The sequence below is a fragment of the Camelus ferus genome, chromosome 6 (genome assembly GCF_009834535.1).
Source record: "Camelus ferus isolate YT-003-E chromosome 6, BCGSAC_Cfer_1.0, whole genome shotgun sequence".
Classification (NCBI taxonomy): domain Eukaryota; kingdom Metazoa; phylum Chordata; class Mammalia; order Artiodactyla; family Camelidae; genus Camelus; species Camelus ferus.
The window spans coordinates 36,031,518-36,057,537 of NC_045701.1; the positions used below are offsets into that span (position 1 = coordinate 36,031,518).

General features: G+C 42.1%; 1 protein-coding gene and 1 long non-coding RNA gene across 2 annotated transcripts; both read left to right on the top strand.

Moving 5' to 3' along the window:
- Window positions 1–1,077: 1,077 nt before the first annotated feature.
- Window positions 1,078–4,594, top strand: FOXG1 (forkhead box G1). The gene has a single exon (XM_032481809.1). It carries the CDS (start codon window positions 2,200–2,202, stop codon window positions 3,658–3,660), a length of 1,461 nt encoding a protein of 486 aa, XP_032337700.1. The 5' UTR covers window positions 1,078–2,199; the 3' UTR covers window positions 3,661–4,594.
- Window positions 4,595–7,442: 2,848 nt separating this feature from the next.
- On the top strand, window positions 7,443–17,312 carry LOC106729608. Its single transcript, XR_001366024.2, has 4 exons — window positions 7,443–7,818; window positions 8,315–8,386; window positions 15,912–16,058; window positions 17,281–17,312. It is a non-coding gene; the product is annotated as an uncharacterized LOC106729608 (long non-coding RNA).
- The last annotated feature ends 8,708 nt before the right edge of the window (window positions 17,313–26,020 follow it).

Consider the following 26,020-nt stretch of genomic DNA (forward strand, 5'->3'; position numbering starts at 1 on the left):
AAATGTTCACATTTTATGATTATTTACCTTATAGAGGAAGGAAAAGGTATTTTTCATTTGTGTTTCTCCTGCACCTCCCTCTTCTCTCAGGCTACATCCTCCGTAAAATGTTCTATGTTTCGTGCCCATGTGGGATGAAACAGCCTTTGATCAGTGTGCTCCACAACAAATTCCAATCCCTGGGAAATGTTGGGCCTTAGCCCTGCCCCTGGCCACGGGATCCCTTTAAAGCCCCCGAATCACAATCTCCCCACTCACTTCAAACCTCAACCAAACCTTCCCAGTCCTAAAGCCCAAGGAGCTGGACTTGTGGGACCCACGTACCCAAGGCTCCTAGGCGCCTTCCAGCAGCATTCAGGATGGGAAAGGGCTGGCTGCAGCATGCGGTTATTGCAGGATTAAGGCCCGCACAAATTAAAAGCATTTGAGAAACGTAAAGAAAAAGAGGGAGTGAAAATAGGAAGGCTTTTAAAAACCGGAAAGAAACAGACGCCCACCCTTATTTTCCTTCCAATGTCAACAAGCAAAATGAAAACATTTCCAGGGTGATCGCTCGCGGCTACTCGCTTCCAGTTCGGATTAGAAGCTGAGGAGACAGTAGAGAGGCGAAGAGAAAACGGCACCGAGTCACCCAGAGCGTGAGCGACGGTGTGGAGCCGGCGAAAAGGGGAAGGAAGAGACACGCATAGAGCATGTGTTACCTGGTTTATTTCGAGACTGTTTGGTATTGTTTTCTCTCTGTGCACCCCGCTTTTCGGAAGGCCATCATAGGCGCCCACCACTGAGCCGCCCTCGCCCGCTGCCGCCGCCGCCGCCACAGCGCGGGGAGCCCCAGGCCCGGCTTCCTCGCGGCGCCTGAGCTCCGGGCTCGCCGCTGCCCGAACCGCAGGAACCGAGTAAGTAACCCCTGTCTGGCCCAGTGCTCGCCAGCCCACTTCCTCCTCCTCATTCCTCGGTTTCCAAACCGCTCCCTGGCCCTCCTCCCCTAAGGTGTAGGACACCCCTCCTCCCCACGCCAGAGGTGGGCCTTCCCTCCCCAGCCTCCAGAGCCTCGCTGGAGTGTTACCTACAAGGGCCACAGTTTTCCTACGGGCTCAGCAATGCTGGACCGGGCCTGCAAGGCCGACTTGGGAAAGTAGTGCCTCGCCTCTTCCTCCTCCATTTCCTGCCCTCTCCTCGCATCCTCTCCCTGCACTCCCACTCTCCTCGCCACCGCTGCCGCCGCCGCCGCCCCCACTTTTAAAAATAAAATTGGATACCAACTTTAATCGATAAGGACAAATATTGACGCTCAAACGAAAATGACCCAAGATAGTGAGAAAGAAGCCAGAAACGTGAGATATTTGCCGTAAGAGGGGAATTTCGGTTGAGCAGACCCGAGGGGTGGAGGGGGTGGAAGGGGCGCAGAGAGGGGGCGCAGAGAAGGACCGCGGCGCAGCGTGCTCCCGCCGGCGTATCCCTACGCGGCTCCGCGCGGCCGTAAGGCCGAGGCCCGCGGAGAGGGGGAGGCGAGCGCCCGAGGGGGCGGGAGCCGGCGGGCGGGGCGGGGCGGGGGTGGGTGGGCCCAGACCCGCCGATTGGTCGACGGCAGGAGAGACGCTCCCGCACGCCGCCGGCTCTGATTGGCCCAGCGGTAGGAAAGGTTAAACCAAAAATTTTTTTACAGCCCTAGTGTGCGCCTGTAGCTCGGAAAATTAATTGTGGCTATAGCCGCCTCGATCGCTGTCTCCCCAGCCTCGCCGCGGCCGCTCCGGGACGCGCCCGCCCGCCGCCCGGCTCTCCCCCCCTTTGGGCTGCTGCTGCTGCTGCTGTGACTGCTGCTGCGAGAGGAGGAGGAGGAGGAGGAGGAAGCAGCGGGGGGGGGGGAGCGGGGGGTGGGGGGGAGACCAAGAAGTAGAGTTGGGAGCGAGGGAGCTTCACCCCCGGGGCGGTGGTTGTTTCTTTTTTCTCTTTCTTTCTTTTTTTCTTTTCCTTTTTTTTTCTTCTAATTCCTGAGGGGTGGTTGCTGCTTTTGCTACATGACTTGCCAGCGCAGGAGCCTGCGGTCCAACTGCGCTGCTGCCGGAGCGCTCAGTGCCGCCGCCGCCGCCCGCGCCGCCCGCGCCCCGCTCGGCACCCACCGGTCGCCGCCGCCCGCCGCGCCGCTGCCCAGCTCCCGCGCCGCCGCCGCCGCCGCCGTTTCCCCCCGACGACTGGGTGATGCTGGACATGGGAGATAGGAAAGAGGTGAAAATGATCCCCAAGTCCTCGTTCAGCATCAACAGCCTGGTGCCAGAGGCGGTCCAGAACGACAACCACCACGCGAGCCACGGCCACCACAACAGCCACCACCCCCAGCACCACCACCACCACCACCACCATCACCACCACCCGCCGCCACCCGCTCCGCAACCGCCGCCGCCACCGCAGCAGCAGCCGCCTCCGCCGCCTCCCCAGGCACCGCAGCCCCCCCAGGCGCGGGGCGCCCAGGCCGCCGACGACGACAAGGGCCCCCAACAGCTGCTGCTCCCGCCGCCGCCGCCGCCGCCCCCGGCCGCAGCTCTGGACGGGGCCAAAGCGGACGGGCTGAGCGGCAAGGGCGAGCCTGGCGGCGGGCCCGGGGAGCTGGCGCCCGTCGGGCCGGACGAGAAAGAGAAGGGCGCCGGGGGGGAGGAGAAGAAGGGGGCGGGCGAGGGCGGCAAGGACGGGGAGGGGGGCAAGGAGGGCGAGAAAAAGAACGGCAAGTACGAGAAGCCGCCGTTCAGCTACAACGCGCTCATCATGATGGCCATCCGGCAGAGCCCGGAGAAGCGGCTCACGCTCAATGGCATCTACGAGTTCATCATGAAGAACTTCCCCTACTACCGCGAGAACAAGCAGGGCTGGCAGAACTCCATCCGCCACAACCTGTCCCTCAACAAGTGCTTCGTGAAGGTGCCGCGCCACTACGACGACCCGGGCAAGGGCAACTACTGGATGCTGGACCCGTCGAGCGACGACGTGTTCATCGGCGGCACCACGGGCAAGCTACGGCGCCGCTCCACCACGTCGCGGGCCAAGCTGGCCTTCAAGCGCGGGGCGCGCCTCACCTCCACCGGCCTCACCTTCATGGACCGCGCCGGCTCCCTCTACTGGCCCATGTCGCCCTTCCTATCCCTGCACCACCCCCGCGCCAGCAGCACTTTGAGTTACAACGGCACCACGTCGGCCTACCCCAGCCACCCCATGCCCTACAGCTCCGTGTTGACTCAGAACTCGTTGGGCAACAACCACTCCTTCTCCACGGCCAACGGCCTCAGCGTGGATCGGCTGGTCAACGGGGAGATCCCGTACGCCACGCACCACCTCACCGCCGCCGCGCTCGCCGCCTCGGTGCCCTGCGGCCTGTCGGTGCCCTGCTCCGGGACCTACTCCCTCAACCCCTGCTCGGTCAACCTGCTCGCGGGCCAGACCAGTTACTTTTTCCCCCACGTCCCGCACCCGTCAATGACTTCGCAGAGCAGCACGTCCATGAGCGCCCGGGCCGCGTCGTCCTCCACGTCGCCGCAGGCCCCCTCGACCCTGCCCTGTGAGTCTTTAAGACCCTCTTTGCCAAGTTTCACGACGGGACTGTCCGGGGGACTGTCTGATTATTTCACACATCAAAATCAGGGGTCTTCTTCCAACCCTTTAATACATTAACATCCCTGGGACCAGACTGTAAGTGAACGTTTTACACACATTTGCATTGTAAATGATAATTAAAAAATAAGTCCAGGTATTTTTTATTAAGCCCCCGCCCCCATTTCTGTACGTTTGTTCAGTCTTTAGGGTTGTTTATTATTCTAACAAGGTGTGGAGTGTCAGCGAGGTGCAATGTGGGGAGAATACATTGTAGAATATAAGGTTTGGAAGTCAAAATTATCGTAGAATGTGTATCTAAATAGTGACTGCTTTGCCATTTCATTCAAACCTGACAAGTCTATCCTTAAGAGCCGCCAGATTTCCATGTGTGCAGTATTATAAATTATCATGGATCTATATGGTGGACGCAGACCTTGAGAACAACCTAAATTATGGGGAGAGTTTTAAAATGTTAAACTGTAATTTGTATTTAAGAAGCATTCACGTAGTAAAGGTGCCCAAGAAATTATTTTGGCCATTTATTGTTTTGTCCTTTTCTTTAAAAAAAAAAACTGTTTTTTTCTTTTGTTTACTTTTAGACCAAAGATTGGGTTCTAGAAAATGCACTTGGTATAATAAGTATTAAAAAACAAAAAACAAAAAAAAAGGAAAGTTGTTTCAGTTGGCAGCACTGCCCATTCAAATGAATCGGAAGGGGACAAAATTAATGATTGCCTTCAGTTTGTGTTGTGTATATTTTGATGTACGTGGTCACTAACAGGTCACTTTTATTTTTTCTAAATGTAGTGAAATGTTAATACCTATTGTACTTATAGGTAAACCTTGCAAATATGTAACCTGTGTTGCGCAAATGCCGCATAAATTTGAGTGATTGTTAATGTTGTCTTAAAATTTCTTGATTGTGATACTGTGGTCATATGCCCGTGTTTGTCACTTACAAAAATGTTTACTATGAACACACAGAAATAAAAAAATAGGCTAAATTCATATATATCTTGATACTTTTGTCTCTTTTATTAAGTAGAGCTAATTTTTGAAAGACCATTCAAGTTCTAGGAAATTTAAAGGCTTTTTCAGCCAACTAAAATTTAAACTGCTCCTTTTATTTGAACTAAGACTTTGAAAATAGTATTTTTTCCATTGTGGAGTCCAATTTTACAAGGAGCAGACTGTGTAATAAACGCTAGCTTTAAACAAAGTATAGGCTTTTCAGCTGATACCTTTAAGTTTCTGTAGATAAACAGCGAAAAGAGATTATTTAATTTTATGTGCATAGCTATTTACCTTGTGTTTATTTTCAAATCAGTTAATAGAATGCTTTTTATATATTTTGTTTCAGGTATCTTGTTTATAGCACTTGGCAAATTATAAATAAATCTATGTATATGGTTAGATAGAAGTGAATATAATGCACACATATGTAATATATATAGACACACGGAGCCCTTCAGTTCAGGTACAATTTGCGCTATGAATGCTGCAAATATTTTTGTTTAAATATTTGTATTTATACTTTCTAAGTCAGCATTTATTTTTGTGGCTGTTTACCCACAATGAAAGAGTTCTAATAAAGATGTGCTGAAGTTGCAATATAGATTTTGCTGAAGTGATCACCTGTTGTAATGACTTGCAGATCAATGTTTATATTTTATTTTAAAATTATAACAACTTAAAATTCTAGATGTTCAGAAGAAGTGAAATGCCTCTCTCTCCTTCTTTCATTTTTACAACATAGAGGTATTTATTTGATTCCCTTTTAAATATGTCTGTTTAATTATATCTAGAGATTGTCCTTTTGCTTACAGTCATACTTTTGTTTCAACTTGCAGTATACATATGCATGCATACATATGCATACATATAAATCTGAAACAAAATGAAAACATTTTTTGAATTGTTTCAGCAACCCAATTGCTATGACTCCAGAAAATAATTAGAAAACCTAACTAAAAGGTTTAGTAACTAATTGGATCCTGTGGTGAGTCCGTGGAGGACAAGTTGTTCATTTGTTACAATTGTATAGTCTGAAATGTGTTCTGCAGTAATGCAATAAGCTGGCTACTTCTTACAATGGGCCCAATGAAAAATAATCTGTCCCCAAGATGTTATCGGCAAACACTTAGAGAGTTGTGCAGGGGAAAAGAAAAAAGAAAAAAGAAAAGGCCTAGGAGAGAAACAGGCTGACTCAAACAGAATTGAAATAGAAATACAGAATAGTTAATATTGGAAGTATTGGAACATGGGGATGGATGGGCTGTGGAATGGAGAGATAGAGGAAGAAAGAGCTAGAGAGAGGAAAGGGAAAGAGAATCTTGAAGCTAAAAAAAGAAAAAAAAAATCCCCACTACCAAAAAGAAAGAATGAATGAATGAGAGAGAGAGAGAGGCCTAAGAAAGAAAGATAAAGGCCAGAAAAATTAAAAGAGCTGGAACCAAATATACACAAATGGGAAATGGACCAAAATAGACCAAGACAGCTAGTTTAATTATGTCCTTTAAGCAGACTGGACATGATTTTATCTTCTCAGTCTCAGAGCAGTTTCACTAGAGGTCCTAGTTTCTTGAAACTTAACAGTTCTTTAGGGTGAAGCATGAAAGAAAATTCCACAAATAATTAAATTGTTTTAGAAGCCAAATATATGGCTGATATTTAAAATAGCAAAGGAGTCCAAATAAATGAGGTTAGGCAAAGGAAATCCCCATTACACATTTGTGAACCAAAACAGCTCAAGGAAAAGCATGTGTTTAGACTGAAAAAGGTGATGATGTATTGTTTGCTTTTACCATGGATTTTATTTGTAGAATGAGATTGTACTGGGACTGAAGAAATATCAAAAGTTAAAAAGAGGGTTGGACTTATATTGAGGTAAAGGGACATATTTATAGAAGAAAAATTTCCCCATTAGTATTTTTTCTGGCCACATTAAATAACTATACTTATTTGTGATTGTTTATTTGCATGATGGAAAAGTAGAATTTCAATGGCAAAGTTAATACTTTGAGGTCAAGAGTAAAACTGACTTCTTTGAATTCATTAGGAACTAAGGACTGAGAGGAAAAGTTCTACTGGGACACATGTCCAAGTTACATATATAATGGATGTGATTACAAGAATGGCTTGTTTAATAGGCATACTAGATACGAAGGAGGGTATACACAGAGAAAGAACTTTGTGAAGATTTCCTGAAGCCCAACGTGAACATTTCATTTATCTCAATCTGTCCTGTTATCCATCAAGTTACCTTCGTCAAAATCACACAGCAATCTAGCATTTAATAGATTTTTTGCAAGGAATTGGTTATAATGTTGTGTTGATATCTGTTGTCCCCTACCTTTGCTAGTTAAAATTAACTTATGCCAGAATAACACGTTGAAACTTTTTGAAGCTTTTCTTCTTTCATACTTAAAATTGTTTTTATTGAGATGAAGGTTGCTCTTTCTGAGATTTTTGGAAATGAAAGTGATCACAACTTAAAACTTGAAATCCCAAATTACAGTTTATATCCTGATTTCAAATATTTTATTTGAATTTGTCTGGTACAAGTTAATACAAATTATTAATATATAAAACACTGAGAAAATGATTTAGTTAAACTAGAGCAATGGAAGGATTCTTCCAAATATGTTTCTTCAACTTGTTTTAAAATTGGAAATCAAATGAACATGAAGCCCAGAGCTAATAAGATGTAATACAGATGTATTTATGGTCGTGGAAGATTTCATGTGGTTTCTATGACTTGCATAAAATCGAGGGGTAGAGAGACAAAAAAAAAATGAGAGTTGTAGTGTATTGATTTAATTATATATAAGTTGGTGGATATTTCACCCAAATAGGTGGATAAATCCAAGATATTTAGAACTCTGAATATATAAATGTGTTTTTTAAGCGTGTTTTCTACAACATTGTTGAAATTTGCATGCATGGAAATAATTTTGCTTTTGAGAAATTAATTTTATGAATAGCTAAAGTGGCTGGTTGTGTTTAGGACTAAATGCCTGTTTGGGAAATAGGCTAACAAAGGGTGAAGGTGAAGACCATTAGAGTTTTTAGAGCTGGCTGAGACGGGTTGCTGGGGTTGTGTAACTGTGCCTAGAGGGCGGGGTTCCTGTACATTCCTGCTTCACCAGATAACCTGCCCCCAACACCACTCCAGCTTCTGCCAGACAGATGGAACTCTCCAACATGAAAATCTGCGCAGCCATTCCAACAAGCCAGGTAGGTGAAACTGGAATTAAAATTCTCCCCTCTTTCTTTTTTCTACTTGAGGCCAGATCCTGGAGATACGGAAAGAATAGGGGTCATCTAGATTCTCCTTTTGCGCATACACACGCCTGCATTCTTCCTAAGAGCTAGCAACCTGTAAGAGTTCAAAGGCGCTATCTTTCACAGTACTTCATTCTTGATTTTCTTTTGCGCGCTTTTTTTTTTTTTTTAAGGCTTTCTTTTCTCATCCCAACAATTCTCCCTTCCTTATCCTCCCTTTTGGGCCTCCCCTCCCCCCAGCTACCAGCAGTTAAAATAATCTACCTCTTAGTTTTCGGCCCCCATACCGACCTTTTCCCAACTCTAGCGGTCACTTCCCCGGGACCTTGTCCTGAGGATGTAGGCCAAGGTGGCTCCGGGAAATATCGGGGAATATATGATGTAGTGTTGCGTTTTGAGTCTTTCTGCCTTCCGATTTCTATCTTTTTGTTTCTCCCCTCCATCCAAGACTGCCTGAGGTTGTCCAAAGGATGCCGAGGAAAAAGATTTAAGGACTGGGAGCGCTCTTACCCCAAAATCGGTAAGTGAAAGTGCTTTACGGAGGGGAGGGTGTCTATGCCCGATAGACTGCTTTTGACTAAGGTGTAAACCTCGACTTTGAGGTCAGGACTAAAGTACTCCTCTCTCTCTCTCTTTTTTTTTTTTTTTTTGGAAAAATTTTCTTAAAGGGCGCGCTATCAGTAGAAGTAGCTGAAAGAATGCGTGATTTTCACCCCACGGCAGCAGAAGTCATGGTGGATCCCTAAATAACGGGGATGTAGACATGGCAAAAGGAGATGGAGGGGAGAAGGAGACGAATTTATATGGAGCAGGGTTAGTGGTGGACTGAAATAGGTCCAAGAGTGCAAAGTAATTCATTTCGTGGAAATATGATTTCCGAGTCTTACGGAAGCTGCGGGAATACACTAACGGGACTTAAAAGTTCAAACCCGTAGGTATTTGCTCCCCCTATTTGACACAAAGGTTTTTGCTCCAGAGCCAAGGACTTGCCTCAGTCTAAAGTTTTCTTTTCTTTCTTTTTTCTCTCTCTCTTTCTTTCTTCCTTTCTTTCATGAAACGCCCCTCCACCCCCTATTTTCACACGAACGTTGCCAACTTCCCCCAGAGCTGGCCCTCCATCCCCAGCTCCTTGGCCAGGGTTGGGCCAGGGTCCCTCCCGGATTTAGCGGCACTGCTCCGGGTAGAGTGCGGCACGGATCGGGGATGGGAGGCTTTCTTTCCTCTATTCGAAGGAATAGGGAAATGAGCACGGTGCTTGGCTTGACTTTGTCCCTACGGGGAATATCCCAGTTCTCGGCTTTGGGAATCTCAGACAAATAATTGATTCTTAATGCGCACTTAGGAGACGGCCGTGTAAGCTCGAGAGCCTGGCTGTCCCGAGAGTGGCGGCGAGCGCGCCAGACTCAGGTCGCCTCGTCCCGAAGCGAGTTTGGGCCCTCTCCGCAGTTTCCCATTAGGCTTCCCGGCGCCTCAGGGACTCCAGGCTTAAGTCCGAGAGGGGCACGACGGCGGGACTTGAAGTCATCGCTGCAGGGACCCAGCAGCGTTGTTTTCTCGCATTTCGGAATCGTAGAAACGTGGCTTAGGCTGCTGCGTCGCGGCAGTGCGGGCGGTGCGGTGGCCGGGCTGGAGGCGCTGCCGGGATGCGGCGGCGGGGAAGCCGGGCGCTGCGCAGGGAGCAGCAAGGTGAGGGCGCTCTAGTCCAGGACAAGCCGAGCTTAGAGCTGTGTAGCTCACACTGGCTGATGCCAGGAAAATTGACTCCAGAACCCTGGCTGGCTCGCTTCGCCACCTTTTTCCTTTCTTCTTATTCTTCTGTGTTCTACACGCCCCTTCCCCCCACCCCCCGAAAGTTGTTTCTTTTTGTTTACCTGGTGCAGTTTCAGATCTCAGCACTTATCTGCTGGTTGATAAAACTGTTTTCTCTGTGGTAGACATCTTTTCTCCTTTCCACTCTCTACTCCTCTTCTATTTCGCTTTTTATCCCCCTGTTTCTTTTTTGCCCAAGCCTGTGGTCCAAAGCAAAGGATTCTTATGGGAAGAGAAGTAGCCTTGGGGTAGTAATTCCCTTAGCAGTAAAGACAGTCCTGGATTGGGGAGACGGAGGCAGAGGGTTAGGTGGGCAGAGCATCCTGCCTGAGTGGGGGATTCTCAGGCAGTGAACTTCAGCCTTGGAAAGACGACAGGAAGTAAAGGACCACGCAGAATACAGCTCTTCTACTTCTGAATGTCCCCCTCCCTGTCCTCCATAAAACCCAATTTCCATGCTTCAACACCATCCTGACCTGGCCCTCTATCAAAACTTGAGGTAGGCAGAAATCCCAGATTTGTCCTGATCAAAAAGTCATTTAAGATAGCAAATAACTCTCAGAATTATGCCTATGAGGGTAGAAGGGGAGATAAGATGTCCCATGTCCTTTTCATGGTCTGTTGTCGAACAATTATAAGCCTGTCCCCGTGTCTTGAGCCTTGCGGAAAATCTGTGCAGTAGGAAAGCACATTGCACATTGCAAGATTTGTAGATTAGTGTCCGAATGAAAGAGTGTTCAGTTGCTAGACATGTTTGGGGTATTCATTTTCGATATAGGTTGAATTTTCATCCGCGGCCAGCACTCCCAGAATTGAGATGGTGTCTTCAGTTTTCTCCCCCTTTTCTTCTTACTGTCCCATCCTTTGAATCAGAATGCGTTTAGGTGCAAACCTATCTTGCTCCACGTCTGTATGGCAAGGCGTTGATTATGTTGATTGAGCAGGAAGACTAAAAACTGTAGTGGGGTTAGGGAGAATTCTCTCTCAGTTCTTTCATTTTCTCACTGCTCTGAAATTTAATGACCTGATCATTGTTGTTTGAAGTTAAATTATCTGTTAAATTAACCCTAAACAATAACTGATGGTATTTTCCTTTCGGGTTCCGTCACCCCTGAATTCTTTTCCTTGGATGGAAAGGAGGGGAATCAAATAATAATATACAGATATCAAAATTGGTCACATAATAATATAAAGATAATCAAAATTGATATTTATGTGCTGGTGATATTCTGTATAAAAAAAATCATTTTCAAAGAAGCTGAATTTCATAAATAAGACATTTTTAAAGGCCTGTGCTTCAGAAGGACCACACTAATTCAAAGATGAATGTAAATAAGCATCTTTGTTGATTAAGAAAAAAATATGAACATCATATTCTCAATACTCTACAAAACCTAAATACCCAAACTCATCATACACCGGTGCTTGCTGATCTAAATTAATTCTGCCCTCCAGGGATAAATATTCTCAAAAAGGAAATTTAACTTTAAGCAAAATCTGAAATGTTGTAGATGTGAATTTCTAGAAATTCAAAGTGTATTTATTTCTTTGAGTCAGACACTTGTTTGTTTTTGCAATCACTATATGAAACAATTTTGGAAGAACGCAGATGCTTTTCCCCCCTTCCTTGTTTCAGACTGCTTGCATATGCAGGCATAGGCATGAGAGCTTCCAGGGTATATTGAGGAAATGACATTTCCCCCCTCATTTGTTTTAACAAAAGGCCCAAAGGATCTTTAAAGCCAAAGGTACTATAGTAGTTGAAAAAAATCTTTAAAAATAATGAGCACTCCACGTGTTTTTCCCATTAAAATATGCTGAATGAATAATTAGTGGCTATGATGGTTGAAAATTCAGAACATGAATAAGGTAGTAATTTTATTATTTGATACTTTTATAATTTTTATAATTAATGTAGTTTTAAGTTCAGCAAAGCTTTCTTGGAAAAAGTAGAGTACTCCACCCACCCCGTCAAAAATACTCTAGAAGGAATAAAGTAGAATCAGGTAGAAGTGGCAGCAGGTCTTGTTTATTTATTTATTTCCAGTAGTAGTGGTAGTAGTAGTAGTGGAGTTGAAAAATACACTTTTAATTATGCATCAGGAGCTCTGATTGCAGGTGGGAAGACTAAAATCGATCATTCCTGCATCGATAGTGTTGTCTATTACTGCATTGATTTGTGTGTATTTATGCAGAGACTTTCAGTTATTTACTTACATATTTCAGCATCTCTCTTGATTATCACAGGTTGGTTTTAATGAAAGAGCTTATATAGGGAACACATTTGACAGATCAATTTTAAGTAAACTTGGTAGTGAATTATAGCAACCCAAAGAGTTTATGAAATTACTTATTCGTACTTGCTTGTTAGCAATTAGGATCCTGTCTCTGATTAAAACCTCAAGCTATTCGAAAGCTTCCATTCTTCCCTCCATAGTATTGATGTGTTTTAATCAAATAGGAAAACAGATGATTTTATGGTGTTGGCTGTGATAGAGTGAAACTGATGAAAGAGTCTTTTTCCATTGACATGACTAGTTTACCCTCATGACAATAAGGTGGCCATTGGGTTTACTAATGCTGTAGATGAAAAATCAAGGAACAACGAGATCTGAATATAGAAATAGCAGTGTTTTAAAACATCTATTACCACTAAGTTTTGCCAGTGGTATTTATGCTGAACAGGATATTCCAGGGTTCTTCAGTGCATATTAAATGGATCTAGACATTATATATCTACTATTTAGTGTATACGATTATACCTTACGAAGACAGACATTCACCTTAAAATAATAGTTCACAAGTGAATCAGGGTTCATTTGAACAAATACAACTAAAGACCACGAGTGTGTCTTTTATATGTACAAGGCAATAGTGGGAGATTGAGATACATTTGTATCTGTCCTCTTACAGTCATTACAAAATGTTGAAAGATGAGTTGAAAATAGAAAAAAAAAAGTGGCCTAATTCATTGAGGGCTATTCTGTTTCATAGGTCTTTTCTTGCAATTTGGAGGATGAATTTTTCCTTGTTAATAATTTGGAATACATCTACCAAATACAGTTAACAGTCCTTTTCTTCAGCTCTTGCCCTCCCCACCCCGTACCTGCAAAGAATACAGAGAGGGAAAATAACTGAATTCTTTCTCAAGATCGAAAGGGCCTTGGGAGATGGAATTACTCTCTTCACCATAGCGAGAGTTTTCCTGAAACTACTTATCCTCAGCATTAGCGCTGTGAGAGGTGGAGCCTCTCAGTCAGGCGGCTGCAGGCAGAAGGTGGGCGAGCCCTGGGACCTTAAGGTTTGAAGAAGGTTGAGAGGAGGAGCAGAGAGAGAGCTTTGCGTTTATGTATTTGGTTTATTTTGTTTTTCTGTCCTTTGCCAAGCCCCTGAAGTTAACACAGCGATGTGGCCCTGTAAGACCAAGCACTCTCAGAATCTTTTCGAGATTGAGATTCCAGAGCATCAGATGAACGGGACTTAGAGCTGAGGCGTGCTCACCCATCCCTCCCTCCCTCCCTCTTTTTACGCACACACCAGCTCGTCCTCACGTGCATGGGGTAGTGGACAGTGTTGACTTGAATTGCTCTTGCTCGCTCCAAGCCTTTCCTGTGAATGAACCCGAAAACACTCGACAGGTCGTGAATAATCGTTTTAATGAGTGTGCAAAGCGTGCGACGGGGTGCACCGAGCTGTCGGGTTAAACAAACAACTTGTACCCTGACCAAATCCGATTGTTTAAGTGCAAAGTGATGTCAGTACCATTTCCATTGCCCTTCAGAAAACCACAGATCTGACACGCGGGAGTCCAATTTTCCCCATTAAAGAAAAATAACAATATTTTCCAACCGTGTATGTGATCTTCTTTAATATTAATCTGAGCCAAACAAAACCTCATTTGAGAATCAGAGAAGTAGTCATGTCACTGCCTCAAAAACAAATTGAAAGAAAGGGAAAATGAGGAAGAAATCAGAACAAATAATAAAAGTCTGATGGAGGATCTTTTTGATAGCTCACGTATCATTGCTGATCAATATTGTAAAAATCATATCTATAGCTAGCTAGCTATCTAAGCTCACTAGAGGCAAATATCAAGTTAACTGCATCTAAACAACTGGGATTGATGATGTGGTCCTGTACTAAGACAAAAATAACCAACCTGTAAATACTTTTTTCTAATGAAAATTTAACTGAAGTATTTGCTGTTTATATTAGCCTGTGCAGGAATAAAGGGATAAGTAGTTCCCACATTTATACTTTCAAGGAAAACAGTTTGGAAGAAAGTAATGTTAAAGGAACCCTGATGGGCCACCATCATCTAAAACAATAACAAAGAGCACAGTGAACTCTTCATGAATCACTATCCCCTCCCCACTTTTTTTCACAACTATACTGGGGAAATATTTTTGTTTCTTTCTCATCTAGAAAAAAGATCTACTTACTTGGAATCAGCCACGTGTGCTCCTTTCCTCGTTCATTCTTTTACCTACTTTTACAACTCCAAACATCAAATACCACGTGATGAGTAAGAAAATATAACCTCAAAATTAAAAAAAAAATCCCTTTTACATATCGTCTCTAAAAATTCTGTGGAGAGGAGAAATATGTAAAATGTTTCCCTCACCAGCACCTCATATACATTCACAAATCAAACAAAATGGCCAAGATGCTTGGAAATCAGTGTATCAGTTCCAAATAACTAGCTCCTTCAACTCAATAACAATAGGAGGATATTAAGGTTTACATTTTCAAAACTAAGTATTATAGATTGCATTATTGTTCTTTAAAGACTGAAAGCATATAACGTCCTACAATCTGAAAGGTCACTTGTCCTTATAATTGTAGTCAGCTTGTAGAAATGTTAGGGATATACCCCTGAATATGGAAGCTCAGCATTTGTTCACTTAACTCCTATTGGGTATGTTGTCATCTACATATCTGTCTGTCTTTCTGACCATCTATTTCACATATGAATATGTCAACCAATTGCAATTAAATGAATTAACCCACCTAAGACACATAATTGAGGTATTTGATGGAGTAAGCAATTTCTTATGAAAGTCGTTGGAGTTTTATTATTGTTGCTAGTTTTCATACATCTCTGTCAATTTAGCCTCAATGGAAAAAAATGGAAGGTAATGAAATTCAGTTTCCAGCATCAAAACTTGGAAAAGACAGCCAGTAGTTTAGGACAGTGTTTTTGTTGATTTTGACTGTTATCTGGTGACTTGTCTGTATCAGAATATCAATTCAGAATATCCTTTAATTTCTAGGAAATTTGACAAAAATGACTATCAAAAACTAGGGGCTTGCATTTTTTATTGTTTTAAGTATTTTTGGACACACAACAGACTGTAGTTATTACCTAAACAGCTTTCTTCTCTGTGGGCTGAGTTGAGGAATTTTAGGAGTCACTGAAAGAGCTGCATCCATTTCTGTTTTAGATTCACAAACAGCAAAGCTAGAGGGTGCGTCTGTTTCTGTGTGTATATATGCAGTTAAAGAACTACACTATCAAAACATTAATTATATTTGAAAGAGAGCTTGCTGTGGGGAGAAATGCATTATTTAATTTATATTCCATGGAATGTGTCTGTGGAGAGGGCTGAAATTGTATACCTGTCTTATATGATGCACCCTCTTCAGTGAGGTGCCTAGCAAGAGCAAACAGATGAAGGAGGCAAACTTGGATGGGAGAGACCTTAGGTATGTGGATAGTCCTAAGCAGAGGGAATTCATGTGCAAACTCAAATTACATGAAGAACAAGCATGGGGTCTTTGTTCCTTGTCAACAAAAACAAATATAATGTTTCTCCTCTATCAAACAAACCACAGAACGATCTTAGCTGAATTTGGAGCAGGGTTGGGGGAGAGATTGAGTGACTAAGTATATTCCAATTATCATAGTTCTGATCCTCAAGTCCTGTTTATTTTACAGCTGCCAAATTTTATATCCAAAATTTAGATTCTCTTCCTTCCAAATCCTACATTGGTATGAATCATCCCTGATCATTTTTAGTTTTTGGCTTAATTACTAGTTTTCAGCTTTAAATTACCAATAAACTAATTAATCTGACTAATCTTTCTAAACTTCTGTTGAGTAGTATAATAGCTGCAACAACAACAAAAATAAAATAGCAGAAAATGCAGCAATAATGACAAAAATAGAATGTTAATAATAATAATGCAAACAATAATAGCAGAAACAATTTTAAAATAATTTCTCTGGCTGACAGGATGAAGATGGAATCCATTTCAGTCTGAAATGTGTGTTTCACAGCTGCAATTGGACATTCTTGTGATTTGTTGTTTCACTGGTTAGATGGATGATCCATTCTGGCCCAACTCAAGTGTTCTAATAGAGACTCCCTTGGTCTAATACGGTAGGTCTTTTTAATGTTGTTGAGTACTTTTGTGACCACTCCTCTTCAATGCTATGGGCATGTCCCTCTTGGACACCATTTCCCCAAAAATCAACCTGGGAAAGAGACTGGCAGACATGTGAAGGGATTCTTAGATAGAAGGATCTGGTGCCTCTGGCTGGAGCTCAGCTGGTGAATGGGCAAGGTGTCCTATTTGGGAATCATGTTCACAAATCTGATTTGAGAAGTGCAAAGTAACTGAGGTTCCTGTGAATCCAAAGAGAACACTGGCCCTAAGGAACTCAGGTCATTGGGCAGGACACAAAACTTAGAATTCTATTAGGACCCCTGGATGAACTCTTGATTCCTTCAGGGATGGAGGGATGGAAAAAGGACAATAAAGTGAAGGGAAAAGAAGTGGACAGAGACCAGGTGAAAGATGTTTGTACCTGGTGGTGATCTAGCTGGTAATGCTAACCCATCTCCTTAGGAGGAGGGAGGGGTGTTTTTGTTAATTGTGAACCTGCCAAGGTTTATCCCTCTAGGTGCAAGAACAGGCACCAGTTCCTGAGACTAGGCTGGGAACGATCTGCCATTGAGTCTGTACTTGCAGGAATCGAACTCTCCTCTGAGCCCAAAGTTCTCCCTATCTCCTGAGTCCCCTGTGCACCCCACCCCCAAGAAAGAGGACTTGAAAGAAAATAAAAAGTGGGTGAGGAAGGAATTAGATTTGGTGTTTGTCAGGCAATTGTTGGGGTTAAAGCAGGTTGTTTGGTAACTGCTTTCATTTTGGAGGAAAAAGAAAGCTGGTTAGGAGAGGAAGGGCGGTTATGGGAGAGGAGAGCAGAGAAAGAGAAATTTCTCCGCAGCCCAGCAACTAGGACCAAACGCAAAAGGACCTTCGCAATAGAAGGACAGTTTGAGAGCAAGGAAGGGTGACTGTTAAATATTTTTGCTTTGTTCTATTTTCCTGCAAATTATTCCTGCAAATCTATTTCCCTGAAAATTTGTGAGAAAATAAAACTTGGCACACCTTGTTAAAAAAAAAAAAAACAACTACAAAAAGAAAGGCAGAAGTATCAGGAGCCATCTTGTCCTCTAGAAAACTTTTTTCTTTGGATATTACCAAATACACACAATCCATAACTAAACCAAACAGTAGCTGAAGGAAGAAAGGGAGGGAAAAGAAGGACGCAATTTCCTTGCTGGTCATACCATGCATCTATCTCTTCACCTTTCACAGACCGTATATTGCTCTGCTCTTCAATGGTACCCCCAGGCTTTCTCTGTGCACTAATAACAACTAATAATGACTAAGTTCACTTCAACTGTTCTGTAAGTACAGCTATGCAACTTGAAATCAAACGAGAGCCTTCCATATAAAATCCAATACTAATTAAAATAATATTTTGTGGAAAATATTGTTACTGTCTTTTGTTTGGATTGTTCCTTTGATTAAAAGACAATTATCAATTGTTCCGATAAGAAAATTAAAAGAAATCAACATCACCAGTAAAAGTAGCCCTCAGTCCTGTTATGTACACCCCCAAAGTATGGTTTTTAAGAATTTATTTTCAAACACTTTGGTTTTAATAGTGTGTAACTAAGAACCTCTGAGTTATTGGCGACATGCTTACCTAAAGGAAACTAAGTTAACACTTTTGTAATGAGAATACTTGACAGAAAGTAAAGAAACAATAAAAGCAGGTATCTCACAAAGTAGTGAAAGTTGTGCAGACATTCACCTGCACTCAGTTTGTGTACCTATTTAACAAAATTAATATCCCAATATCTTAAAAAAATTTTAGCCAATATATAAAAATGCTTACACATACATATTATATACACCATGCTGCATATATTTCAAATATGTATTTATTTTTAATAGAATCTGAGAACTAAACAATTAGCATTTCTAGCTTTTTAACTACCAATAATTGTTTATTTGTGATCTGTAAACTCTGAAGGAAAGCCAGAACCACTGCATTCTGCTTAGATTGTATTATGAAGCAAATATAGGTTTCTTCCAGTCTTGGGGTGTGCAAGAGTGAGGGATTTAAGAGTAAGTGGAATTAAGGTCTTATATATGTTTGCAGTAAACCAAGATGTAGTAATTTCATTCTTTAAACATTCACATGCTACTATTAAATAAAAGAAATATATAGTTTCAAAGATAGGAAAAATAAGCCCAAGTCAAGCTATGGTATTTCAGAAAAGGAGTGGTTTCAAACGATGCTAACATTTTTTCCCAACAAAGAATTTTTCAAGGCAGGTATAACCAGATCTGTTGCACAAGTGGCAAAGCAAATATTCTAGAAATGGGCTGTAGAGGGATTTAATGGACTGAATCTATCTGAATATTTATGAAGAGTAATACTCCTTTGAAGAGGGTTGTGTGACTATCTATCATGTGCCTTTAAAATGGGGGAGGGGGAGAGATTTGAGAGGGTGGACATGTCCAAGCATCCTAACTATTGCTAATGATGAAAGGATGTGACCAGTGTAGAAAAGGACATAATCCCATGCCAAGAGAGGAGCTGCAAGTACTATTTGCCCTATCATGTTTATTTTCTTTAAAGTGCATATTCAAAAACATATCCTTTCCGATAGGCTCTCATCTGCAGTTATGGCTTCATAGACAGTAGTCAGCTTGTATTAAAGTGCAATCTAATGCTCCAGTCCAACTTTGAAAAGAAGACAATGGACAGGAAAAATAAAGTGACAAGTCTTATCAATAAAATTCTCATTGGCAGTTGGAGAATTGGGAAAGAGGCTTCAAAACAGTGTAGCGGGAGGAAAGCAATACTCTTTAGGCGAGTTTTGGGAATATGCTAAGTAAAATGCTGTTCAGAAATTGGGATTAATCGAGCAGTTTAAATACAAATCTGCCGGAAATCGTGCTCTGTGAGAATGAAAATGAAGAAATTTATGCATATTCTAATTTTCCCTCTTTGGCTGCTATTTTGGAGGAAGAGACTTCTTTTGCTGATGGTGGGACTTTTTTGTTCTGCACAGGAAATGTGTAAATGAACACAAATGTGTGTGTTTTTTCCCTTTCCCTTTCTCTCCTCCATCCCTCCTCCCTCTTTCAACAATCAGAAGTTTTAGGGTCCTCAGTTCTGCAGCCACCGGGTACCAGTGTTTCTCCCCATCCCCAGGATGATAGGGTGCAGGAAAGGCAGGGAGTTGAGTTAGGGCCCCTCTGGGTCGCTAACCTTTGAAAATTAACCTAGAGTTTCCACTCCATCTTTGGACATTCAAAGAGAGTAGAGAGTAGGGAGGAGTTATACACTTAATGTGATGAAAAATCATCTCCAGAGCTATTTCCTCTCACACCCGAATTCTCAGTGACGACTAGGTTGGGGAAAGTTTAAAAGTGATGTTATAAACCATGTTGTGCAGATCCACTGACCATCAGCGCCCAGTCCAAACACTTTCCCTCTCGTGCCTTTGGGAACACACGGGGCTGGTGAAGTTTAATTCTATTAAGACCAGTAAGAAGCCCTCTAGCTCTCCTAGTCTGAATGTAAGTAAGTAGCCCAGTGCTGAGAACGAGTGAAGTGGAGCTCTACGGATGTTTTTTTATCTTGTGGAATATGTAAGGGTCTCCGAAGACGGTCCAATGAAGGGTCTGGGGCGAAGGTAGGGGCGGGGGCGACTAGGTCCCTGGTGGGAGAGAGACTGAGAGACGAAAAAGAGAGGCGCTCCCCTCGTCCGGCTCCTGCGTTTGCAGGCCAGGCGAGAGCTTCACAATTAATTCGGGGCCGGGGGAAGACAAACTGAGACAGACTCCGAGTTTCTATCCTCCTTTCTACACCCCAGATAAAAACCCTGCAGCCAACTTCATTCTTAACAATTTAATCTGAAAAGGGCCCTGAGGTGCCCCTCTGCCGCTCGCAGAGCGCCGCAAGGACCCCCCCCCCCCCGGGCATCGGACGAGGCGGGAGCCGTCCTCTGCCAGGTCCGCCACCCGCTCCGCCGCTGCGGCTGGGGCCTTAGAGGAGGGCGGCCAGGACAAAGTCCCCGCTACGAGCCCCGGCCTCACACACATTTTCAGCGTCCCCGGAGGGCCTGCCTTTTACCTCCCCGTCCGCCGGGACCCCGCCCCGCCTCCCACTCCAGTCTTCCTCCCTCGGGAAGGGGCGCCGCGCGGCCGACGCCGGGCAGGGCCGCACCCCTACCCCGCCCGCAGCGACTCGAGGCCGTGGCGTCGGTTCCCCTCCGCGTACCGGTGTGGGGCGCAGATTCGCCCGCGAAAAAGCTGGGAGAGGAGCGCGGGCCCTCGCTGCAGACCTCACGTCAAGGTGACCGCCACATCTAGGAACCTCTTCGGAAAAGCTCCAAAATGCCTAGTTTGCAGAAAGTCTGCTATGGTGTGGTGGGGCCGTGTGGTCAGAGAACCCCCTGAGAAGCCTCGTAAGGTCTGGAGTCAAGCGCTGCCCAGACCTATTTCTCCCGCGCACTCCAGGTCCCGCACTTCCGGTCCCCCGTGGGGTCCCGGACCCTCCCCTCCCCCAGCACTTCCGGCCCGTGGGTTCCTGCCCTACCGCCCAGTCAAGGGGCTGAGGGATATCACTGAGATCTCTCCCTAGCTGGTGGGAACTTTACCTGTCCCTTCATTTCTTTTTATTTTGACTCTCCTTTAATTTCTTCACTTCCTTAAACGTGAGAGTGAGGGTGGGGAGTGGAATGGAGGAAGGCCAGAAGGTGAGAGAAAAAGCCCATTGAAGAGAAAACTTTTTTTTTTTTTTTGTCTTTTCAGATCCCCATTTCCCTGTGTGAATTCCCTGCACGAACTCACGTCAGCAACTGAGATTTAGGCCTGTTTTCCAGCAGGGCTTAGGCCAGTGTCTGCACTTAGTAGGCATGCAATAAGTGTTGAATGAATTACTGAATTAATGATGCTGCTCTGCTAGGCACATAGTGCTTAGGGTTGGTAGATATCCTGAGAAATCGACTGACTTGACTTTCGGGGTTTTGTTGAATTCAGTTGAGAGGGTGATAAATAAATGATTTTTACAGACATTTTGATTTTTTTTTAGGGACTCCCCAAAACAGTGGGAGGAAATCTCTTGGAGTTATTGAAACTTCTTCATATGTATGAGGTAAATTGATGTGATTTTTTAGAATTTGGGGGTTTATCAGCCCTTCTGTAGTTTTTCCTATTTTGCTTTCTGTTTAAAATTTTACTTTCTGTGGAATAGGTCAAGCCCTTGAGAAGTTAATCTTTTGTAGCCAGTTTGAGGCAGAAACTGATTCCTCTTTTGCTTTCCTTCTATGTTATAGTCTAATCCTTGCCAATCTTGAATTCTTTTCTGTGTTATGTCCTGCGTATCATTCACCTGTTCTTGTTCTTTACAATAACATATATTTGTAAATGCTGTAAGAACATTATATAACAGGAGAGAAATTTTACAGTTGGGAAGTTGTGAGGCTGGATTCAGTTAGTCAGCACATCATAAATTCATATTCTACTGAGCACCAGTTTATAACCTATAGACTACTCTCTAGGGCATTTACTGTCCCACTTTCACTGACTGTAAAATAGTGAAAATATGTAATCAATAAGCTGATAACATGAAACCAATCTGAAAGGTTTTAATTGTTAAACAAGTTTAAAGTGTATTTATTAGCATCATTATTAAGAGGCATCAGAGAGGGCTACAATAAGACCTGTTCTTATCCTCTGGGCACTTACAATCTAGTTGGGCATAAATAATGTAAATGTAAATTGATAGAAACCACTACTAAGCAATATTCAGTGTGTGGCATATTGAAAACACTCAGTAAACAATTGCCTCACAAATTAATTTGCAGTCAGGTCATTCTTTTAACAGAAATATGATACTGATAAGAAATACAGGGAGGATTAATTAGGGAAACTTTCATGGAGAAAATGTATTTGTCCTTTATGTGCAACAGAGGAAGATTAGAATATGCAAGCTGTTTGTGTTCGAGGGGGTGAAGGAGGCATAAAAGAAGAATGAGAAAGATGTTTGATGAGATGGAGTTTGGTGGTAATTTGTAGGAAGTTTTAAGACCATGCAGAGGAGTTTGTATTAGATAGTAGAGGTGATAGAGACTGTGGTGGCCCTGTAAGCAGAAGACAGCATGATTAAAATTGAGAGTGAGATTTATATTTAAAATGATTCTAGCCAGCAACTGAGCATAGTGAAAATTGAGGGAGAAAGAGTAGGAGAAAAGATTTTGGTGCAGTTTTGAAATGGGATATTACTACAGAGTGGCTAAAGACAGAGCCATCCTTAGGCTCTTTCTTCCCAGTTTTTATACAATGGGAATTACATTGAAATGATAAAATCAGTAATGAGCCTTGATTAGAGCAAGAGCCACAGTACTAATGGAGTAAGTACTACAATTTTATTCTTCATTGTTGGTAGTGCTGGGGGATGTTAGGTATAGAATGATGTTAGGTATAGAACGAGATATCTTCATCACCAGTTAAGCTCAAGATATCTTTTTCATTTAGCTTATTTACCTATTATTCAGTTGTAGTGGTTCTTGGGTGGGTGTGATTTTTGATACCCTCCCCTCTCCTCCACCAGGCACATTTGGCAATGTCTGGAGACATTTTTACTTGTAACAACTATGGGGCCACTACTGGCATCTAGTAAGTAGAGGGCAGGGATAGATATTACTAAGCATCTTACAATTCACAGGAGAGCACCCTGCCCCACCACCCAACCAACAATGAATTATCCTATTCAGTCCAAAATTGTCAATAGTGCTGAAGCTGAGAAACCTTCAGTTGTGGGAATGAAGCATGAGCTCTAAGTCTGGAGAGCTCCACAACAAGTCCCAGAACCTAACTTCTATTATAGTAACAATTTCAATTGAAGAAATGCTCTATTTGTTTAGTGAGTCTAATGTACCTCTGAAAATGGCAGTGTCTCTACTTGGCCCTGAGGCCTTAGGAATAGGAAAATCAGAAAGTACTTGCTTGGATTTGCTACTTTTTATAAAGTAGAGTTAGAAATCATCCTTAAGGATTTGTCATCTAAATGTTATTTATTAAATTAATAAAATGTGCCTTTGGAGTTGCTTAGCAACTTATGGAAAGCTTGCTTTTTAGAAGTTCATTTGTTTGTTTAAAAACTAGGGTAGGTTGCATATTATTAGCTACATTACATAAATCAACAAAGAAATGTACACTGAAAATGGAATAAGATGTTTCAACACATTTTCTGCTTTCTGTGTCTGGCAATTAAAACACTCTAATTGTCTGGTAGAATTGCATCAAGTATTCGACAAACATTATGTATGAAACTTGAACACAATATTGAGTATGTAAGAGAACCAAAGGGGAAAAATTCAGCAAGTTTGTCATAAAGCATGTGTTTATCTTAACCTTTCTTCTTCAAAAATCTTATCTACTAAGTACTTTTATCAGACACTAATTATACTCTTTCTGAAAAGAATTTCTCCAACACCCTTCAGTGCCCGCACCCTTTAATCATATCTCATTACATCTACCTAATCCATATCTTTTTTCACATTGCCATGGCTCATTAACAGTTTTAAAAGCTAATCTTAATCTTGGACATTATTATTCCTTGTAATTGAGATGAAAATAATGCCAATAATATTTTATTCCTAAAATGTAATGGATCATTTAAAATTTGTTCTGAAGCCATTTCTTCTTTAAATATTAATGAGAAATTAACTTTCAAACATGCATTAAGCTAGCAGGAACAGTGAGATGTGTCTGAAAACCCTGAAGCACCTTTTTGAAGAAGTTATTTTTATAAGCTGTTTTAACAGTGGATCATCAGTCACTTTGAAGGGAAGTGATCCTTGATTAACAGTTGGCTGATATTGTGCTTCCACAGATCTGTGGTAATACAGGTGCTACCTGTGAAGCAGGACAGGTAATTCACAAAACCTGAGGGCCTTTTTTTTACTGACTGAAAAATGTAAAAGCTTAAAAGGGCCTTCGTGTTTGTGTATTATCCCACTAAATTGTTGTAGACAAGACAAACCAAATGTCCCACTCAAATAATGAACAGTAGGCACCATGTTTCCCATAAATTTAAAGAAAAGATTAAATATGGCTATTATTTTATTCCTTTTGATTTTCCATTTTTAGAAAAGGAAATGGATCAAATATGCAGTTACATGACTCAAGTAGAGCTTCATGATGATGACTTTTTAGGACTTGAAAGTCAAATCCTGCCTCTCAGAATACAACTACATAGAGCTAATGTTACTCTCAGTGTAAACTTCCTCCACTATTACAATTGTGATGGTTTCTTGAAAGTAATCTTTAAGAGTCTTAGGAAAAGTTTAATGGCCCATTGTTTTTTAATGCACATACTGTTTAGCGGTAGTGTTTAAAAAAAAACAAAACAACAACACAGAAGTCATTGTCCAAAAAAACAGCTTTTGGACAAGCACCTCAAGCTTATGATTCAGTGGTAGTAAAGATGTAGTAAAACTTTAATTCTGCTCTGATTTTTTTCCCCCTTTCATTAGTTCTGCCAGACAGTACAGTAATTCGCTCATATTTCAGGTGTTTAATTGGATATTTCTTTAAGTTTTTTCTTTAGAATATATTTTTTTCCTTTTAGAATTTTGTGTTTCTTCTGATTTCTATTCATTAATATGGTTCAGCTTGTTGTTAACTGTAGGAAACTGTTATTAAGCAGAATTAAATGAAACTTTATGATAGTTGATAAGTTTAGTCCGCTGTGTCTCATCTTTTGCTGCGGCTAAAAATTGAGTTGAGGGAGGAGGGTATAGCTCAGGGGTAGAGTACATGTCTCACATTCAGGCGGTCCTGGGTTCAATCCCCAGTCCCTCCAGTAAAAATAAATAAATAAATCTAATTACTACCCCACCCAACCCCACCCCAAAAAAAGAATTGAGTAAGATAATTTGACTTTTAGGGTCTGTAACATAATTTTTTAAAAGTCACTCAACATTTTTTCTTTTAAATTCTTTTAATTTACTTACTCGTCCTTTTTGGGGAGGGTAACTTTGCATAAGCTCAATGAAATGCAACAAGTTTTCACATGTGTTCTTTTTTGCTTTACTGAAATAGCTTGAATATTCAGATCTTATCAATGTTTTACAATGACACCACAGACAATGCTTACTTTAATGGAATTTCCCTCCTTTCATTATGAATTAAATTAGTTCTAATAATAAAAATAAAATTTAGCATACAATATACTATAATACCACAATTTTAAAAATTGCAAATATAGTATTAATAGTTTAAAATTGTTTTTGCTTTTGTAAGTTAATTTTTATTTTTGACTATTTCTCTCTTATTAAGAAGTTTTGCCTCTTCTGTACTAATCATCTATTTTCTTGTCCTTTCCATGTTTCTATTTTCAGAGGCTTCTCATTGGCTGGTGCAATGCAAGTTGATGGCACAATTGTTCACTTAGAATCAAAGGATATCTACTTATTGGTGTGCTGTTATCAGTCAGAAGTTTCCAAATACAAGTTCTCCAATTCAAAGGAAAGTATCTGGATCCAGGCAGAAAGGCGTCTGCGAATTGCCAAAGTGTGCATGATGCTTCAGCATTCTTTTTTAATTTTTGTTTCTGGAACACTCCTCTCCTCAGTATACTCCAACTACTAGATAGGTTCCTAGGTTCATCCAGATCTGTCCCACATCTGAATTTTTGGTCATTTTCCCACACTCTGGCTCCACAAATAAAGAAAAAATTGTAATAAAGGAATAAAAATTGTTTGTTTCTGTCTGACTGAATCATTCCAGTTTGAAGCACCCTGGTGGGTTAATTAGCCTTGTTATTGCATTTACTATCTCCCACAGACTTGTTTGTGGAGAAGTCCTCCTCTTGGCACTTGCCTAGTTGGATGAGAGAACATTAGGACGGTGGCACTGGACTTCGCTCTTGAAATGCACGGGACTGTGGCAGCATAAAGCTTGAACAAGCTTAGTTTTCATTCACAGGGTGCATCTGGCATAGCATCATCTGCCAGCATTGATTTAT

Excerpts from the sequence above, each read along its gene's own strand:
- FOXG1 (XM_032481809.1), top strand. The coding sequence starts at position 2,200 with ATGCTGGACATGGGAGATAGGAAAGAGGTGAAAATGATCCCCAAGTCC.